At 49.6% G+C, this 17,528-nt stretch overlaps 1 protein-coding gene across 4 annotated transcripts; it reads left to right on the top strand.

Annotated features, from left to right (window-relative positions):
• The first annotated feature begins 761 nt into the window (after nucleotides 1-761).
• Nucleotides 762-15,934, top strand: HROB (homologous recombination factor with OB-fold). 4 transcript variants are annotated; one of them, XM_038547134.1, is made up of 10 exons: nucleotides 762-975; nucleotides 1,882-1,932; nucleotides 5,737-6,879; nucleotides 8,132-8,215; nucleotides 10,007-10,147; nucleotides 10,925-11,033; nucleotides 11,218-11,303; nucleotides 11,565-11,690; nucleotides 13,233-13,350; nucleotides 15,277-15,934. In XM_038547134.1, the coding sequence occupies exons 1-10, from the start codon at nucleotides 973-975 to the stop codon at nucleotides 15,366-15,368; spliced, it is 1,953 nt and encodes a 650-aa protein (XP_038403062.1). In that variant the 5' UTR covers nucleotides 762-972; the 3' UTR covers nucleotides 15,369-15,934. The 4 variants fall into 4 exon arrangements, with proteins under 4 accessions (XP_038403062.1, XP_038403065.1, XP_038403063.1 ...); XM_038547135.1 differs by lacking the exon at nucleotides 762-975 and adding an exon at nucleotides 1,076-1,479; XM_038547137.1 differs by lacking the exon at nucleotides 10,007-10,147.
• The last annotated feature ends 1,594 nt before the right edge of the window (nucleotides 15,935-17,528 follow it).

The following is a 17,528-nucleotide window of genomic DNA, read 5'->3' as shown; positions in this document are numbered from 1 at the left end:
CTGCACAACTATCCTGAAATATCTTTTGACCTGTGTCTCCCTGACTCGTGAATTTGAGGACACAAGGAGTCTTCTTAATTTCCCTATCCTCACTGTTAAGTACTGTGCCAGATACAGGGCAGTCATTGTGTCATTCATTCAATAATTCTATGGAGCATTGTGCTAAGTGCTGGGGACAAAAATGTTGAACAAGCCAGACAAAGTGCCTGCCCTCATGGAGCTCATTTTTGTTTGCTTGTCTGTGTTGCTTGTTTTTTGGTACTGAAACCTGGGAGCTCATATTTTAGGGAGGAAGACACAAAATAAAGATGTAAACCACGATAATTATAAATCATGGAAAATGCTGAGAAGGAAATAGAGTGTTGGATGGGGAAAGGATGTTACTTGAGAGATTGGTGAGAAGGAAGATCTGGGATCTAAGTTTAAATATGAAGGATAAAAGGAGCAAGACCTAGAACACCGTTGCTTAATATATATCTTGCAAATATGGATAGATGGATGGTTGGGGCGGGTTGTAGTGTGAATGAGAGTTCTGCTCTAGGACCCAGTCCCTAGCGTGCTTAGCTCAAGAGAGGAGGGTGGGCGGGCCTGGGGACCCAAGATTTCCAATCGGCTCTCCCAGAACTCCTGTTGAACCAGCCGACCGGGCCCGAGGAGCCGCTGGGGGGCGCCCGAGAGCCCACTCGTTTCCCTTTAAGGCCGAGGCGGAAGACCGACGGAGGAAGGGCCTTTGGGTCGGCGGGATAGAAATAGGCCCGCCCCTTTAAGAGGGCGGAGACGCTGGAGTGGCGGCCACTTCGAAAGCGGCCTCGGGCCCCGGCCCCCGGCTTCCCGGCGACCCTCTCTCTTCCCCCGCCTGCGTCGCACCAAGACACCCCGCAGCCCGGAGTCCGACTCTCCCGCCTGGGACAAGCCGAGGCCCCGGCGTCCCCCCTTCCGCCCCGCACGGGCCGGAGCCCGTCCGCCGTCGCCATGGTAATGCCGCGCCCCGGGGCAGCGGAACTGCCTTCCAGCTTGCAGCCCCCCCCTCACTCGTGCGAGCTGCGTGCCCGGGTTAGGGTTCGGATCCTAGTTTGGTGGCTTCGGGACACCTGGACTCTAGTCAGGGCTTGGGAGGGTCCGCCCCACACACCTCCCTCGGGGCCTGTTTCCCTCGTGCTGCCTTCCGTCTGTTCTTGGAGAGCTGGTCATCCCTCCCGGTGGCTCAAACGTCGCGCCTCCGGAGCTCCACCCCCTCCGCCTGGCCCGTACCCTCTGACCTTTGGACACCGGGGATGGGTTTGTCAGACGGTAGCTCTTGCTGTCCCGGCTTCTAGGGTTAGGCACGGCCTGCTGCTCTGGGCGTGACACAGGTCTAAGAGCTGGCCCCAGCAAGAAGGACCTGTGGCCTGGGGGATCCTACCCTCTTGGGACGCTGGCTTTGGCACATTGGATTCGCTAAGGAAACCACTTTTCTCAGAAACAAGGCCACTGTACTAGGCATGCTTCGATTTATAGTAGTCTGTCTTATGGTTGACATGGGTTCTCCAAGCCAAATCTTTGGGATGTTGCAGAATCCTTAGGCCCCTGTGCATGGGGCTGGGTCTAAAGAATGACCCATGCTCCTTTTGGGAGTCTTCCCCTTGCCTCCTCCTCCCTCTTCCAAGGCCAATACAGATGAACCTGAGTGGATTATTTTTACTAGAAAGGATTCTAAATCACCTAAATCATTAAGTAAATCCCATCTCTTCCCTCCTCATCCCTTATTCTTCCCTCAGCACTCCCAAAAAACAACAGTACACCTGATGGTCTTGTTAGAATTGGAAAGAAGCAGAGTGAGGACAGAATGTACTTGCAAACAGTATTTCTCATCCAGCCTCAATTGCTTTGTTTTCCTTTCAGGCATGCAGTTTGCAGAAGCTGTTTACTGTGGAAGAGGAGTTTGAAGATGAGGTAAGGAAGTGTTGGTGATCAGAGATAGCAGAGGAGATCTTGAGTGGAAAACACCCAGACCCAGAACATTTTGAAGCAATGTGCCCCAGCCTCCTTTTACTTGACATGTATAGCTTTTTTGTCTGTGAGGAGCTGAGAGAAAATGAGACATGTAAACAACCTTCTTAACTGTTTTAGAGACAGAAAAAGAAACAGAGATGTGAGCTGCCTAATTGGCATACCTTTAAATTACAAGGGCCCTTGCCTGGAAGCTGTGTCATGTGGATGATTCAGTTCACCTTTATGATGGCATACTTGAGGTGGGAAGAAAGTTTATGGAGAGCCAGACAACACGGTTAGTGGATGACAGGAGGCCTGGGGTCACCAAGTGGCTATGTGAGCCAGGGCAAATTACTTCATTCTCTGGCCTTCTGTTTTCTCTTCTATAATAGAAAGGATGTTCTTTTGCCTCAAATGCTCTTCCCTTCCCTCTCAGAAGATGAGGGATTAGACCAGATTGGAAGCTGGCATATTAAAATCACCCCTGCTGAGGCCCTCCCCCACACCAATTAAATCGGAATTTCTGGGGATGCGCCCAGGAGGGCTATTTCTAATCTTGGGGTATAGTCAGGGATCACTAAACTAGCTGGCAATCCCCACAGCTCTCTACCCGCTCAAATCCAATGGATGTAGTTTCATCTGGAGGCCCCAAATTGCTACCTGGAATCCGTTTCAGAAATAGGTATGATTTGGGATCCCTGGGTGGTGCAGTGGTTTAGCGCCTGCCTTTGGCCCAGGGCACGATCCTGGAGACCCAGGATCGAATCCCACGTCGGGCTCCCGGTGCATGGAGCCTGCTTCTCCCTCTGCCTGTGTCTCTGCCTCTCTCTCTCTCTCTCTCTGTGACTATCATAAAAAAAAAAAAGAAAGAAAAGAAATAGGTAGGATTTAAGTGAGTAAAACCCAAAAAAGGTAAATTAACGTGCTGAAGAGTATAGCACCAACAACCAGGGTGAGGTCTTGGCCTCCTTATTCATCTAGCATACATACACAATAAACTACATTTATAGAATAGAATTGCTTTATTTTATCAATGACAAGCCGTTCCAACTTACTTTTTGTCTCCCAGTGTTGTGCTTTAAAAATCATGTTTAGAATTTGTCGAGATGGGGACTCCTGTGATCCTGGAGTCCCGGAATCAAGTCTCACATTGGGGTCCTGGCAGGAAGCCTGCTTCTCCCTCTGCCTGTGTCTCTGCCTCTCTCTGTGTCTCTCATGAATAAATAAATAAAAATCCTTAAAAAAAAAAAAAAAAGAATTTATCGAGATGCCCAATTTGTACCTAGTATAGTGATGCACCAGGGACCCTTCTGGCAGCCCAAGCCCCACGTTCCCTTCCTTTGAGGCATTTGGTACCTAAGATTTGAAAGGGAAAACAGACCTTCCTCAGACCTCTTAAAAACTGGTCTATGGGTTGTCTCATTCATTGAGGCCCTAAGACATAGTGACAAGGGCACATATGGGTTCTAGTCCTGGTTCTGTGAAGTTACTTAACTTCGGAATCTCCATTTCTACATCTGTAAAAAGGAATAATAAAAGGAATAATAATACGTTTTAGGGCCACCATGAAAATTCATTGAGAGAATTATAGTAAAATGTTTACAAAGTCCCTGGCACCCAAGGCAATTTCAAATTGTTAGTTTTTATTATCACTTGGGGACTTGAATTTTGTTTCTACAAAAAATTTAAAATTGCCAGCTTTGTTGAGAAGATGTGTCCTTGTCTTTGTCTTTCAGCTTTGGAGATGTGTGATTACAGGCTGAAAAAGTGACTGCTAAGTGCCCCCACTTGGGTCTTACCAAGTGATGGGAGAACTCCTGGGCCCGCAATGGGATTAAGAATAAAGGTTCCTGGGGCACCTGGCTGGCTCAGTCAGTGGAGCTTGTGATTCTTGATCTTGGGGTCTTGAGTTTGAGCCCTATGTTAAGCATAGAGATTACTTAAAAAAAAAAAAAAAAAAAAAAAGAGTGAAGGACTCTGACACCTCAGGTTTCTGTTCAGTCCCTTTCCCCCTTCCCAAGGCAGGTGACGTCATGTCTAAGAGTGAGCTCTTTCGGAGAAAAGGGATCCATCAGCCTCCAGGATCGTCAGGATTTTATTACTGCTGTAATTCTGATATTGTTATTATGGCTAAACTCCATGGTAGTCCTGCTGAAGTGTGCTACTCTCTTGATTATACATAAAGCAGGAAAAAAATCTTTCTCTGGCCCAGAGAATCCAATGCAGCAGCAGGGGATGGGGGTGGAGGGGACCTTCCTGTCAGTTAAATCAGCAGTTCTGACTCAAAAACACCCTCAGAACAGGTCTGTTGCTCTTGGAGGTGTCAATCTCACCTTGTTTCCCAACTGGAATCCATACTTAATTTAACTTACCTGAAAAGCTATATTTAACTTCTGCCTATTTTGCTGGATCTAAGGCCTCTCTGGCTTACTGAAGGCTCTGTGTGTGTGTGTGTGTGTGTGTGTGTGTGTGTTGGAAGGGGGAGGAAGGGGTTGAGGACGGGCAACATGACCATCTGGATAGACTCCTATTGCACAGGCTGGACACCAAAAAACTTATTTCCTTGAGATGGGTGTGTGACCTTGGGTGTTTTGATTCCTTAGTGCCCTGGTATGTTTGCTTCTGCCACTCCCCTGACCCACTGCTCCTTCACCCCCTGAGAGAATCTACCTAAAGACTTAGCCTTTGAAATGTTTCTTTTTTTTTAAGACTTTTTTTTCAAGTAATTAATTTGTTTATTTTTTTTAAAGAATTTATTTATTCATTTATGAGAGACACACAGAGAGAGGCAGAGACACAGGCCGAGGGAGAAGCAGGCTCCATGCAGAGAGCCTGATGTGGGACTTGATCTCGGAATCCCAGGATCACACCCTGAGCCAAAGACTGACGCCCAACCGCTGAGCCATCCAGCTGTCCCTAATTGGTTTATTTTTTAGGAGGGGGAGGGGCTGAGAGAAAAGGAGAAAGAATCTCAAGCAGACTCCCCTCTAATTACAGAGCGTGTCGTGGGGCTTGATCTTAAATCTGAGACCATGACCTGAGCCTAAATTAAGAGTCAGATGCCACTGAGCCACCCAGGCGCCCAGTTAGTTACATACAGTGCTAAAGATTTTAAGTAATCTCTCCACACAATATGGGACTTGAACTCACGACCCCAAGATCAAGAGTTGTGTGCTCCACTGACTGAGCCAGCCAGATGCCCACCACCCTCAGACTTCTACCAGAAATATTCTGGGGCACCTGGCTGGCTCAGTGGTGGAGCATGTGCCTCCTAATCCTGAGGTCGTGAGTTCAAGTCCCATGTTGCATGTAGAGATTACTTTATTATTATTATTTTTTAAAGATTTTATTTATTTATTCATGAGAGACACACACACACAGAGAGGCACAGACATAGGCAGAGGGATAAGCAATCTCCATGCAGGGAGCCCAATGTGGGACTCGATCCTGGGTCCCCAGGACCACACCCTGGGCCAAAGGCAGCACTAATTGGCTGAGCCACCAGGGCTGCCCTAGAGATTACTTTAAACAAAACAAAACAAAACAAAATCTTAAAAAAATCAATACAATCTACAAAAAAAAAAAAATTCTGGAAGCGGATGCATGGACAAGTTCAAAGGTGATGAGAGACTCCACCATTGCCTTCCACTCCTTGGTTTCTTGCTTACACATACTACGCTTACGTGTACACCTGCCTAAAACTGTAAAAGCAGAGTATTTCTTGATTTCCAGATGCCAAGACTCACCACCTCTGCTTCTTTGTAGGACTTCTTGTCTGCCGTGGAGGATGCAGAGAACCAATTTGCTGGCTCACGGCCTATGAATGCTGGGTGCCTGAGACCTGTCTCTTCCAGGCTACAGGACACTGCACAGGCACAGTCTTCTGGGCAGTTGCCATCATGCCCCACTGCTCCTTCAGAGGCTTTAGGTCTGTCAGCCCTGGGACTCCATCTTCCTACCTCCAGCGTGCCCAGGGCCATCCGGAGTCCACCTTCCATAGGAACAACCCCCCTAAGACCTGTCTTGACTTCTAGCCATCAGAGACGAGTGACCCTGACAGAAGGGCTCAAAGAGCCAACCAGACCCCAGACCTCAGCCTCTCACCCCCTGCTCACATTTGAGAGTCAACAGCAGGTGACTGGTGGCTTTGAGGGGCCTGAACAAGATGACTTTGATGAGGTCCTGGCAAGCATGGACCTGGAGCTTGGAGTCCACAGTGAGCCCACAGGAATCTTGCCCACTTGGTGCCAGGAGGACTCAGCAGTGGCTAAAAAGGCCCGGGTAGCTGATCCAAGCAGGTCTTGCCCAAAGAAGCCCATGCCTGCCACCCACATGACTGGTGTCATGTCAGCCCACAATGAGCTTCCAGAAACTGTTGTTCACTGTAGGACTCCACAGCTCCACTTGAGATCTGGTGCCACAAGCAACCTTCCCGCCCCAAAGGCCCCAGGAGATCCTGCTCAGCAGCCCCCGTGGGAAGCCTGTCAGAAGGACCTCCCTCTTCAAGCACCACAGCCTCCCCAATCTGCTAGCGGGCCTATTCAGAGCAGCCTTCAAAACCATTTCCCTGGTCACTCATTCCAGGCTCCAAATGCCCACTTATGTGGCAAATCTCATTTTCCCGGACCACGGACTCCCAACTCCATCTGTTCTATTCCCTCAAGGACTATCTCTAGATCATTTCCTCAGAGCACCTTACAACCCCGAGCTCCAGCATCTTCTGTCAGGTGTCCTGTCAGCACCCCACGGAGCCCCCATTCCTCCCTGCCTCCCCAGGCAGTCCTGCAGTCTCCCATAGTCACCAACCACCTGGTGCAGCTGGTCACTGCCGCCAACCGGACACTCCAGCCACCTGCCCACACCAAAACACGCCGCTTCCCCGGCCCGGCAGGTATCCTGCCTCACCAGGTGAGGGGCAGAATCTCTTCAGCAGAAGCCATAGCTGTCCAGGACATTAGGGGTGGGGGGCAAGGGGGAGAAGCAAAGTTCCAGTGCCATCCAGTCCCAGAATATCTTCACTCCTAGGGGGTGGGAGGGAAGGAAGTGCAGAGAGGGTTTTCAAAGCTACGGAAGAAGTCAAAAGAAGTGGGAAGAACTGAATGCTTGAAACACCACAGGTGAGAGGGGCGCTTCAAGCTCTTAAGAACTTCATGACTTCCTTTTGTTGAGCACCTACTGTTTTGCTAGCCCTGGGACAGGAAGATTCACTCACATAAGGTTTGGTAAGGGCTTGTATGCGTTGGGCAATTTGCTTGGAACCCAGAATGCAGAGGTTAAAATAGAAATAGCTCCTGTCCCAAGCTGTCCACAGCACAGTGGAAATAGATGCAAAGGAACGATTATACGTAAAATGCAGAGTGTCCCTGGATGCTGCGGAGACACTGGGTTCCTTGGGCTTGCTCTGTAAGCTTTGAAGGTACAGGCAGGAGGTTAACAGGTGTGTATGGGAAGGCTGTGCTCAGGGAGACCTTTCAGCAGTGGGAAGACAGGAAAGAGCACATGCGAAGGCAGAGGTGCAAGGGCAGGATGCTGTCCGAGGTATATGGAATAGTTCGCTGTGGCCAGCGTGTGGGGTGAGTGTGCAGAAGCTGTGCTGCATTGACGGTTCAGATTTCAGCAATGGTAGAGGGACAGTATCCATGAAACTGTCTCGGATCAGATCACAGATAGCAGGACCCCGAGGGTCTGGTCTCCTTGTGATTGGTGCACCCCTTTTCTCGCATTCTAGGGGTGGTTCAGATAAAATTTCTGCCTGTTACTTGCTCTTTGCTAGCACTTCCCAGGAAATCCAGCGACGCCGTCTGCATTCCTCCTGGGCTGGGTCTCTGTAGGGAAGGGCTAGGTCCCTGAGAAGGGACCTGGGGAAAGCTGACCCGTGCCTGTGCCCGGCCTCTCTATCCGGGTCATTGCCTCCTTCAGGAAGCCCTGTGTTTTGCTCCTGGGCCAGCTTCAGCTTCCTCACATTCCCAAAACAATCCCCAAAGCATCTTTTTTGAGCTGCCAACAAGGCTCCTGAGACTTCGTTAGGAGAGATGTGATATGTGTTAATTGTCCCCGATAGTTTCCTGAACTCATTATGTAACCCAAACAAGAAGCTGTACTTGTAAGTAACAGCTGCTGTGCTTGCTCCTGCCCTCCCCTCTTCTCTCTCCCCTTGTAGCACAGTGGGAAGAATCTGGAGGAGATCATGGTTTCTACACCCCAGACTCCAACTCACGGTGCTCTGGCTAAATTCCGGACAGAGGTAACCATTTCTATGCAAATGCTGACTTCCTGGGCATCATTTAAGAGTGAGGGACATTCCCTGCATGTTGAGGAGTTGAGAAGCAGACTGTGCTGCTGGGCCTGTTACCAAGGTCATGCATCAAAGGCATGTGGGGAAGGCAGTTTGGGGAGGTGGCAATTTTACTGGCATAAGGTGAAGCCTGTCCTGATGTAGATCCATGCCATGTTTCCAGTCTTCGTTCTCATCTAAGAAAGGCCCAGCTAACTCCCATCTTCCTTCAGGAGAGGGGAGTGTAATAAGTATTCGGAAATTGTATCTCGGGAATCCCTCCTCTTGGGTTTCTGGAAATTGAGCTGGGAAGGATCTGCCTTCACCTGGCCTCCAGTGGGAGGCCTTTTTGGTGGGTGAGACCCATCTTCCCTACTCACTGGGATTCTCGTTGACCTGCTCTGCCCTCAGACCCACTTTTGCTTTTAATTCTCTCTAGCAGTTTTTAAACTCTTGACTACAGTTCTACAGACCCACCAATCTGCTTCAGATCCAAACCAACAAATACTCATTTGGACACAAAGCATTTTTTTAAAGATTATTTATTTAGTTATGAGAGAAAGAGAGAGAGAGAGAGCATGAGCAGGGGAAGGAGCAGAGGGAGAAAGACAAGTAGACTGTACTCAGTGGGAAGCCTGACATAGGCTCGATCTCAGGACCCTGAGATCATGACCTGAGCTGAAACCAAGAGTCTAATGTTCAACCAACTAAGCCACCCAGGTGCCCCAAAGCATTTTTTTTTTTTTAAGATTTTATTTATTGGAGCACATGGGTGGCTCATTGGTTAAGCATCTGCCTTCAGCTCAGGTCGTGATCTCAGGGTTCTGGGATCCAGTCCTACATCAGGCTCCCTGCTCAGTGGGGAGCCTTCTTCTCCCTCTCCCTGTCCCTCTGCCACTCTCTCACTCCCACTCTCTCAAATAAATAAAATATTTTTTAAAAAATTTATTTCTTTCAGATAGCATGAGCACGGTGGAGAGGGAGGGGTAGAAGCAGACTCCCCACTGAGCAGAATGCCCAATATGGATGGGCTTGATCCCAGGACCCTGAGATCATGACCTGTGCCAAAGGCAGACGCTTAACCAACTGAGTCACCAAGGTGCCCCAAAGCATTTTTTAATATAAAAAGGTTAATAGTTGGGATGCCTGGGTGGCTCAGCGGTTGAGTGTCTTCCTTTGGCTCAGGGCGTGATCCTGTAGTCCCAGGATCAAGTCCCACATCGGGTTCCCTGCATGGAGCCTGCTTCTTCTGCCTACGTCTCTGCTGCTCTCTCTCTGTGTCTCTCATGAATAAATAAATTAAATCTTAAAAAAAAAAAAGAAAGGTTAATAGTTAAGCCAGAGGCATCCCAAATAAAATATGACTGGTCTCAGAATGGCTAAGGCACTCCGAAAGCTTGTCATTGTATGTGGGGGCTCTCTGGCCCTAAGACTTCTTGAGTCTATTACATAAAGAGACCAGCATGGATAGCCTTTTCTTCAACGCAACTAAAATAAAAAATAAAATAAAATAAAATAAAATAAAATAAAATAAAATAAAACAATAAAATAAATAAAATACACCTTTGCTATTGCTGCTAAGTGAAAGATGGGCTATGCAACAAGATCTCATACCATTTTGTGATGTAGGAGAGGAGGGACTGTGGCCACCATGCTACGGGGAATTTGCTCTCCCCTGCCAGCCCTCCATCCTGTCTCAGTCAAGGTCTGTAGCAGAGTGGATCCATTAATGCAGGCTCCCCATCTGCTCTGTGGTGCCAGATTGTTACTACTTCCCAGCCATCAGTGGAGGAGGATTTTGGGCGAGGGCCCTGGCTGGCCATGAAATCTGCTCTGGGCTTGGATGAGAGAGACCCTACCTGCTTCCTCTGTGCCTATAGCATCGTCATGGTGTTGAGGAAGGTAAGGATCCTGGGTGCTCAGATGCGGAAGAAAGACTGTTTTTATCCCTCTTATCAAGCTGCTATCCTACTCCACCTTAGGGAAGGGGTTATCCGTTTGCTCCCTCTTACCCCAGGCCTAACTCTGAGCAGCAGCATGGAGTCCTTTTGGTTGTATCCACCACTCACCTAGCATTTCACTACTATCCACAGTGTTGGGTACAGTTGGAAGAAGTGGGTTATGGGTATGTCTCTGGATATCCAGGCCCCAGATGAGGTGTGATACCCACAGTTACCCTACGAGCTTCCTAGAGGTCAAGAGTCATGTGCGGACACATGCCCATGGCCTGCAGTGATGGAGCTCTGTATAAATACATATATGCTGGGGATGCCTGGGTAGCCCAGCAGTTGAGCGTCTGTCTTTGGCTCAGGGCGTAATCCTAGAGTTCCAGGATCGAGTTCCACATCGGGCTGACTCTGTGGAGCCTGCTTCTCCCTCTGCCTGTGTCTCTGCCTCTCTCTGTGTCTCTCATGAATAAATAAATAAAATCTTTAATTAAAAAAAATACACATATGCTGGAGAAAGGAAGCAAGGGGGATAAATGGGACCTGCCAACCTGGAGTCCACTAGAGAGAGACAGAATGAGTCCTTTTTACTGCCTTTTTGCCCTCCACAAAAGGAAGATCATCACCACATCTGCATCCTGCCTTCCCCCCAGCCCTTGGGTTGTCCCAACACACTTGGGAATCTCACAGGTGGGATGTGGCTTGTTCATCAGATGCCTTTTCTTGTCACCAGGCAGCCCTGAAGCAGCTTCCCAGGAACAAGGTCCCCAGCATGGCAGTGATGATCAAGTCCCTGAGTCGGAGTACAGTGGATGCCAGTGTGGTGTTCAAGGACCCCACAGGTGAGGAGTTCAAGGACCCCTGGGAGCATTTGATGAGTGGCCTTCATTGAGTTGAGATGAGGAGGAGTCATCCTCTCCATCCAGAGATGGGAAAATTGAGGCAGTGAGCAGCCCACTTCCCAGTCAGGGCCCAAACCACTTTGCTGCCCTTGCCCCAGACTGACGGGCCATGTGGTATTTGCAGGAGAGATGCAGGGCACGGTGCACAGGTTGCTGCTCGAGACACGTCAGAGTGAGCTGAAGCCTGGTTCGGTGCTTCTGCTAAAGCAGGTATGGGGAGCTTCTCTCTGGCCTGCCCGCCCTGGAGAGGGCCCCCCTAGTTGTCTGTCTGGCTCCTATTCTTCAAGGTAGATGGGGATGAGGGGAAGATGGTGTGGTAGGCGGGGCTACTGTGGCACCAGGGCTGGGCAGAAGTGGTTTGTGTGACCCTGGTGCAGAGGCCAGCAGGGGAGAGGCCAACAGGAACCAGGCAGCATCAGACAGCTTCTAGTGCTCTGTGAAGGCACTCACCTTCCCCTTCCTCCACTCCAGGTGGGAGTGTTTTCTCCTTCGCTCCGAAATCACTACCTCAATGTGACGCCCAACAACCTAGCCCATGTTTACAGCCCAGATTCTGGGGATGGGAACTTTCTCAAGCCATTGCAGCCCTTCCCCGAGGTAAGAGGAGCGGGTTGGAGTGGGGGCTGGCTGATAGGATGGATCTTCTGGTATCTTCTCCTCCTATACCCTGGGGAGCAGAGGTGTGAAGGGGGCAGTGGCCCTGAGTTGAAGAGATGCCTTTGGGGACAGGGCCATCTCCTCCTGTTCCTGGTCCAGCCGCCTGCCAGACGGTACAGTAATAGGACCTAGAGCATCTGGCTTCTTGGTGATCTGATGGCAGGCTTAAGCATCGGAGAGGATAGGAGTCACTTGAGAACTAACCAAGTTGTGGGTGCCCCAGGCGGTGTGGCCCTCAGCAGGTGACTAAGGGTCAGATCCACTACAGGTGGCAGTGCATATGGCTTGTCATGTGAGCCAGCCCCTGCTCTGTGTCTTCCCTCCTGGCCTCCACCTCCCCTAAGTGAGGGGGCACCCACGCAGAACTCAAGTGGGGACACTCCCCTTTGGGAACTCAGGGAGACAGGTTCCAGGCAGCTCCACTCCAGGTTCCAGGGTAAAGAGGGCAGAGCCAGGCTTTAACTTGGCACACAGTGTCTCTCCTCCCCCAGCCCCACCCACTGTGGCCACCTCTACCCTTCCTGGGATCCTGAGTTGTTGTCATGGCCTGGCCTGGGGGTCAGGAGACCTGGGTCATGTCCCTGCTCTGCTGGTAATTTGTAACGTGACCTTGGGCAAGTCCTGTCCCCACCCCCACTGTTGCTTCATCTATAAAGCGAATGGGTTAGACTTGATGACTTCTACTCAAGTTACACCTTTAGGTGTGACATGCTACTTTCGTTTCCCTCACCTTTCCCTTAACCTTCCACATTTTCTCAAAATCACCCACTTCCAAAAAATCATCTTTCTCTTTTAAATTTCAAGATATCCATACTCATTGACAAAAATCAAAATGGTATGGAATAAAGCAAAACATGAAACTCACTCTTCTCCATTCCCATCCCCTAGGGCTAACCATGGTTAACAGTTTAATTTCCATTACCTTTCTGTATGTTAGCAAGTGTGGGGACTGTTAAAAGCATGCTCTCTCTCTCGCTCTTTCTCTCTCTCTTTTTTTAAGGGTGGGGTGGGGAAGGACAGAGGGAGAGAGAAAATCTTAAGCAGGCTCCATACCCAGTGCATGAGCCCAGCACAGGGCTTGATCTCACAACCCCTGAGATCATGACCTGAGCCGAAATCAAGAGTTGGACACTAGACCAACTGAGCTACCCGGGTGCCCCTAAAAGCTCACTTTTAATCCTAGGCTAAGTCTTCGACATATTTCTGAGTGGTGTCTTTCATTCTCTGCTCCAGCTGATATATAGATTTACTAAAACACCAGATACCAACAGAATTAGGAAAGAAAATCGCCCCAAATTATCTGCTATTTTAGATGTTTGGTATTTCAGCTCCTTCCTCTCGGTGACTGACCTCTGCCACACTCCTCTGCTGTGTCTTTCCTGAACACCCACCTATTCCTTTGAGGTTGTCTGGGTGGACATGGAACTATCCAGAGGGATGTCCGGGGCCACAGGCATTAGTAACCAGGCTCTCTGTTCCCAGGACCCAGGAAGCATCTCTGGCAACCTCCATCATGAGACTGCAAAGTCTGGAAAAGGCTTCAGAACAGCACAGAACACAGAGGCAGGGGCATCCCCTGAGGAAGAATTCCCAGAAGCGGGTAAGACAGTCAGCCCACCCAGGAGCAGAGGAGGTTCTCCTTCCATTTCCTTTTGGACAGTGCAGCCAAGGGAATGTGGCTGCATCTGCTCCCTCCTTCTGTGAATCTTTAGGTCTTACAGAATCTTTTTTTTTTTTAAGATTTTATTTATTTATTCATGAGAGACAGAGAGAGAGAGAGAGGCAGAGACACAGGCAGAGGGAGAAGCAGGCTCCATGCAGGGAGCCTGATGTGGGACTCGATCCCGGGTCTCCAGGATCTCGCCCTGGGCTGAAGGCGGTGGTAAACCGCTGAGCCACCTGGGCTGCCCGGTCTTACAGAATCTTAAATCAGATGTGGTGTCTTTTTTGGCAGGGCTGTGGGCCATGAACCAATTAACAGTATGATAGGGGCCACATAAAGCCAATACAGTGTGACCCACAGGGCTCCCCCCATTTCTAGGCCACGTGCTGTTAATCACAAGGAGAAGATGGACTGATGCCATCCTTGTACCACAACCTTGAGTCTTCTGAGGACTGATGGCCAGACCACAGAGGCAGAGGATTTCCCCATCCTGACTAAGCTCAGAGACCCTCCAGGCAGTGCTAAGGAGTCGAACATCCATGTAGTTAGGGTGGGATTAGGATACAGACCTGAGAAGCCCAAATACAGACATGTTAGGGTATGGCTAGCTGGTTCCTCAGGAGGCAGCATCACCCAAGTGAAGCTAGCATAGCCCAAGTCTGATTACCTTTTGATTCCATAAATTCAATCTTGTCTGGCCCCAAAGTTCATGGGATTATGAGTGTGTCACATTAACCAAATTCACATTAGACCAGCCCATTTTTAAATTTATTATGATTTTTTAATTTATTTATGAAAGACACAAAGAGAGAGGCAGAGACATAGGCTGAGGGAGAAGCAGGCTCCCTGCAAGGAGCCTGATGTGGGACTCGATCCTGGATCCAGGGATCACGCTCTGGGCCAAAGGCAGACGCTCAACCACTGAGCCATCTAGGTGTCCCTTTAATTAAATTTTGAATGCCACCAAACAGACTTCTTCCAGCAGCAACATAAATCGAGTGCTCTCTGCCAGACAGAAGCCAGCCTCTGCAGGTGTAGTTTCTAGTCTGACTGGCTCTGTGGGCTGCCTGAGTCCATCCATCACACAGGAGTTTTCTAGCTGGAAGCTGTGACTCTGGCATCAGATGGAGCTGGAGTCTGCTCACCAGGGGCAGTTTGTTTGACCTCTTTAAACTCCGTTCTCTCAGATAAAGTGGGGATTGTAACAGGAAGAGCCATGCTCTGCAAAGAATATTGTGAGGACTGAAAGAGATGAGTACAGCAGGTGTGGCCCTGTGCCCGGCACAGAGCATGCGCTCAGTGAGTGTTAGCCACTATTGTTAACAGTAATAGTACCAGCAGGGATTACTGAGGTCAGCTCTATTTCCGAGTTCTCAGACATAAGCACCCAGCTGAGAACTACCGTCAGGGACAGTTACTTCCTTCCAAATGCCCAGGAAAGCCCATCAGGGAAGGGGCTGATGTCTCGCACTATTCTGGTGAGAAACCAGATTAATGAATGAGTGATTCTGAATGCATCTAATAGCTTTTCCCAGCCTTTTGTCTTCCTCTGTCCAATGAGAGGGCTGCACTAGAGGACCTCTGAAGCCTATCTGCTCTAGCACTATGCCTCTGGATAGGAAGAGAGGCATCACCAAGGCCGAGGGGGAGTGTCTTTCTTGACAGAAAGGCCCAGGATTTTGTCCCTGCCTGGGGGGGCGCCGAGGAAAGATGGGAGTCAGGCCAGCCTCAGGCCCGTTAGCACAGTCACCACTGCCCCCCAGGGGGAGTGTGGCTGGGTCCAGGCTCCCCTGAAAGGGGAGTCTCTCATGTGGAGACTCTAACATCCCTAAGTCTACCTACCCTCTCCATCTCCCCCTGCAGATGACCTGGATGGGCTCCTGAGTGAGCTCCCTGAAGACTTCTTCTGTGGGACCAGCAGTTGGGACTGCCCCAAGGCAGGGCACTTACCCTAAGCAGTCAGCCTCTCAGCACCCAGGCAAGGCTCTGGCTGTGTCTGATCAGGTCCAAGGGAGAGAGGAAGCCCAGCATGATGGGAGAATAAACAAAGCAGAGGACTTTTATGGTTGCCCCCACCCTGGATGCTTTCCCTAGGAATGCCCTCGTCTCTCGGATTTTGCACTACTGTCACTCTGGATCTTCCTTTGGCATTCTAGAACTCAGTCCTGGGATGGCCCTTCTGCATTTCTCTGCTCTACTGTCCTCCAAGTCCTTCCTACAGAAGAAATGCAACTGTTGCTTCTCCCCTTGCCAACCAGGAAGATGCGCCCCTCTCCTGCCTCACCTGGACATTAGAGCACCCTGATCCCTTCACTCCCTATTCCCTGGACAGCTGAGGAGTCCCACCACATCAGTGGTGACCTGTCCCTCTGGTCAGGGGAGGAACACACTCAGACTTCCCTCTGCTTTGGTTCTCGAGGCCTACAGCTGCCCAGCTCACCTGTGTGCCAGGCTCCTGGGGGCAGGAGGTGGGGGGCAGGCTGGGGAGTCTTGTTCTGAAATAAAGCTGCTGCCTGCTTCACTTGCCTCCCCCTCTACATTCCACCCTCACTGCTCCTTGTCCTGTCTATCCTGCCCATGGTGCTTTGGCCAGGGCAGAGCCAAGCTGCTCATTTTCCTCTCTCTCTGGTCATAAACTTTTAGATAGTTTTAGGTTTACAAGATTATTGCAAAGATAATACAGGGAGTTTCTCTATATACCCCCCCACACCCAGTTTTCACTAGTATGCACACTTCTTACAACTCATCAGCCAGCGTATCATTTACAGAATTTTGTGTTTTATTCGAATGTACACCTTTTCTCCTGTCATCCTTCTCCTGTTCCAGGATCCCATGTTCCATTTAGGTGTCATGCCTCCTTAGGCTCCTCTTGGCTCTGGCAGTTCCTCAGGCTTTCCTTGTGTTTTAGGACTGACAGTTTTGAATATGGGTCAGACATATTATAGGACGTCCTCCATTGGAACTTGTCTCATTAAAGAAAGATGAGAGCAGGTTATATGTTTTACAGAGGAAGGCATATGCTCATCACACATCAATGGTTGATGTTGACCTTGACGACCTGGCTGAAGTAGCATTTGTCAGGTTTCTCCACTGTAAATTTTCTTCTCCCTTTTCATACTGTCCTCTTTGGAAGGAAGTCTCACTAGGCGCAGCTCACACTTAAGGAACAAGAGGTTATGTCCTGTGTCCCATTATATTCTGACAGCAGAGTATCTATATAGATTATTTGGAATTCCATCCCCCCCTTTTTTTTTAAGATTTTACCTATTTATTCATGAGAGACACACAGAGAGAGAAAGAGGCAGAGATATAGACAGAGGGAGAAGCAGGCTCCATGTAGGGAGCCCGATGTGGGACTTGATCCCGGGACTCCAGGATCATGCCCTGAGTCAAAGGCAGGTGCCCAACCACTGAGCCACCCAGGTGTCCCTTCCTCCTCGTTTCTTATTCAGGCGTATATTTATATGAGTGTGGACTCATGGGTATTGGTTTTATGCGTTGGGTTATAATCCAGTACTACTTTACTGTGTTGCCAAGCAACTCCTTGTCATTATAGCTTTGCTGTGCCACCTTTCAGACCAGAGTTGGACAAGGGGCATGTGTGGGGTGTAATTATACCAAGTTGCCAACCTTGTTTTCTTCTCTGGAATAAAGGGAAGAAAAGAATCATCCCCCAACTTATGGTTGAGGGGGTGTAGGTCAAAGACCCTAGTCTGACCACCAGTCTCCCCGCCTCAGGCCCAGCCTTCCCTAAGGTGGTACTGCTCTTGGGGAAGGCGCTAATCTCTTTCTTCCCAAAGAGAAGCTGATCCCCTGGATCCCAGTCTCAAAGCTGAAATGAGCAAACACTGTAAGAACTAGATGTTGGTTGCAGTGGGACCCTGTTCTAGAAGGCTTTTGTGTTCCAAGCCCAGGAGCAAGAAGGGGCTAATTCACTAGCAACCTTCCTACCTGAACGGATTGTGTACTTTTTTCCTACTCACTCCTAATTCCCCAACTCTGCCCATGCAGCTCAGACCTGAGCCAGAAAGTGCCTACACTATATGGTCTTCCTGCACCTGAGCCACCCCACACCCCTGGCCTGCACTACCATTCCCAACTCAACTGCCTTCAGC

This window comes from Canis lupus, chromosome 9 (assembly GCF_011100685.1).
Source record: "Canis lupus familiaris isolate Mischka breed German Shepherd chromosome 9, alternate assembly UU_Cfam_GSD_1.0, whole genome shotgun sequence".
NCBI lineage: Eukaryota > Metazoa > Chordata > Mammalia > Carnivora > Canidae > Canis > Canis lupus.
This window is presented reverse-complemented; position numbering and strand designations above follow the sequence as displayed.

What these genes read in the sequence shown, in the direction of transcription:
- HROB (XM_038547134.1), top strand. An exon ending in CAGGTATCCTGCCTCACCAG is followed by an intron (nt 6,880 to 8,131) that starts GTGAGGGGCAGA and finishes CTCCCCTTGTAG; the next exon opens with CACAGTGGGAAGAATCTGGA. An exon ending in TGGCTAAATTCCGGACAGAG is followed by an intron (nt 8,216 to 10,006) that starts GTAACCATTTCT and finishes CTGTGGTGCCAG; the next exon opens with ATTGTTACTACTTCCCAGCC.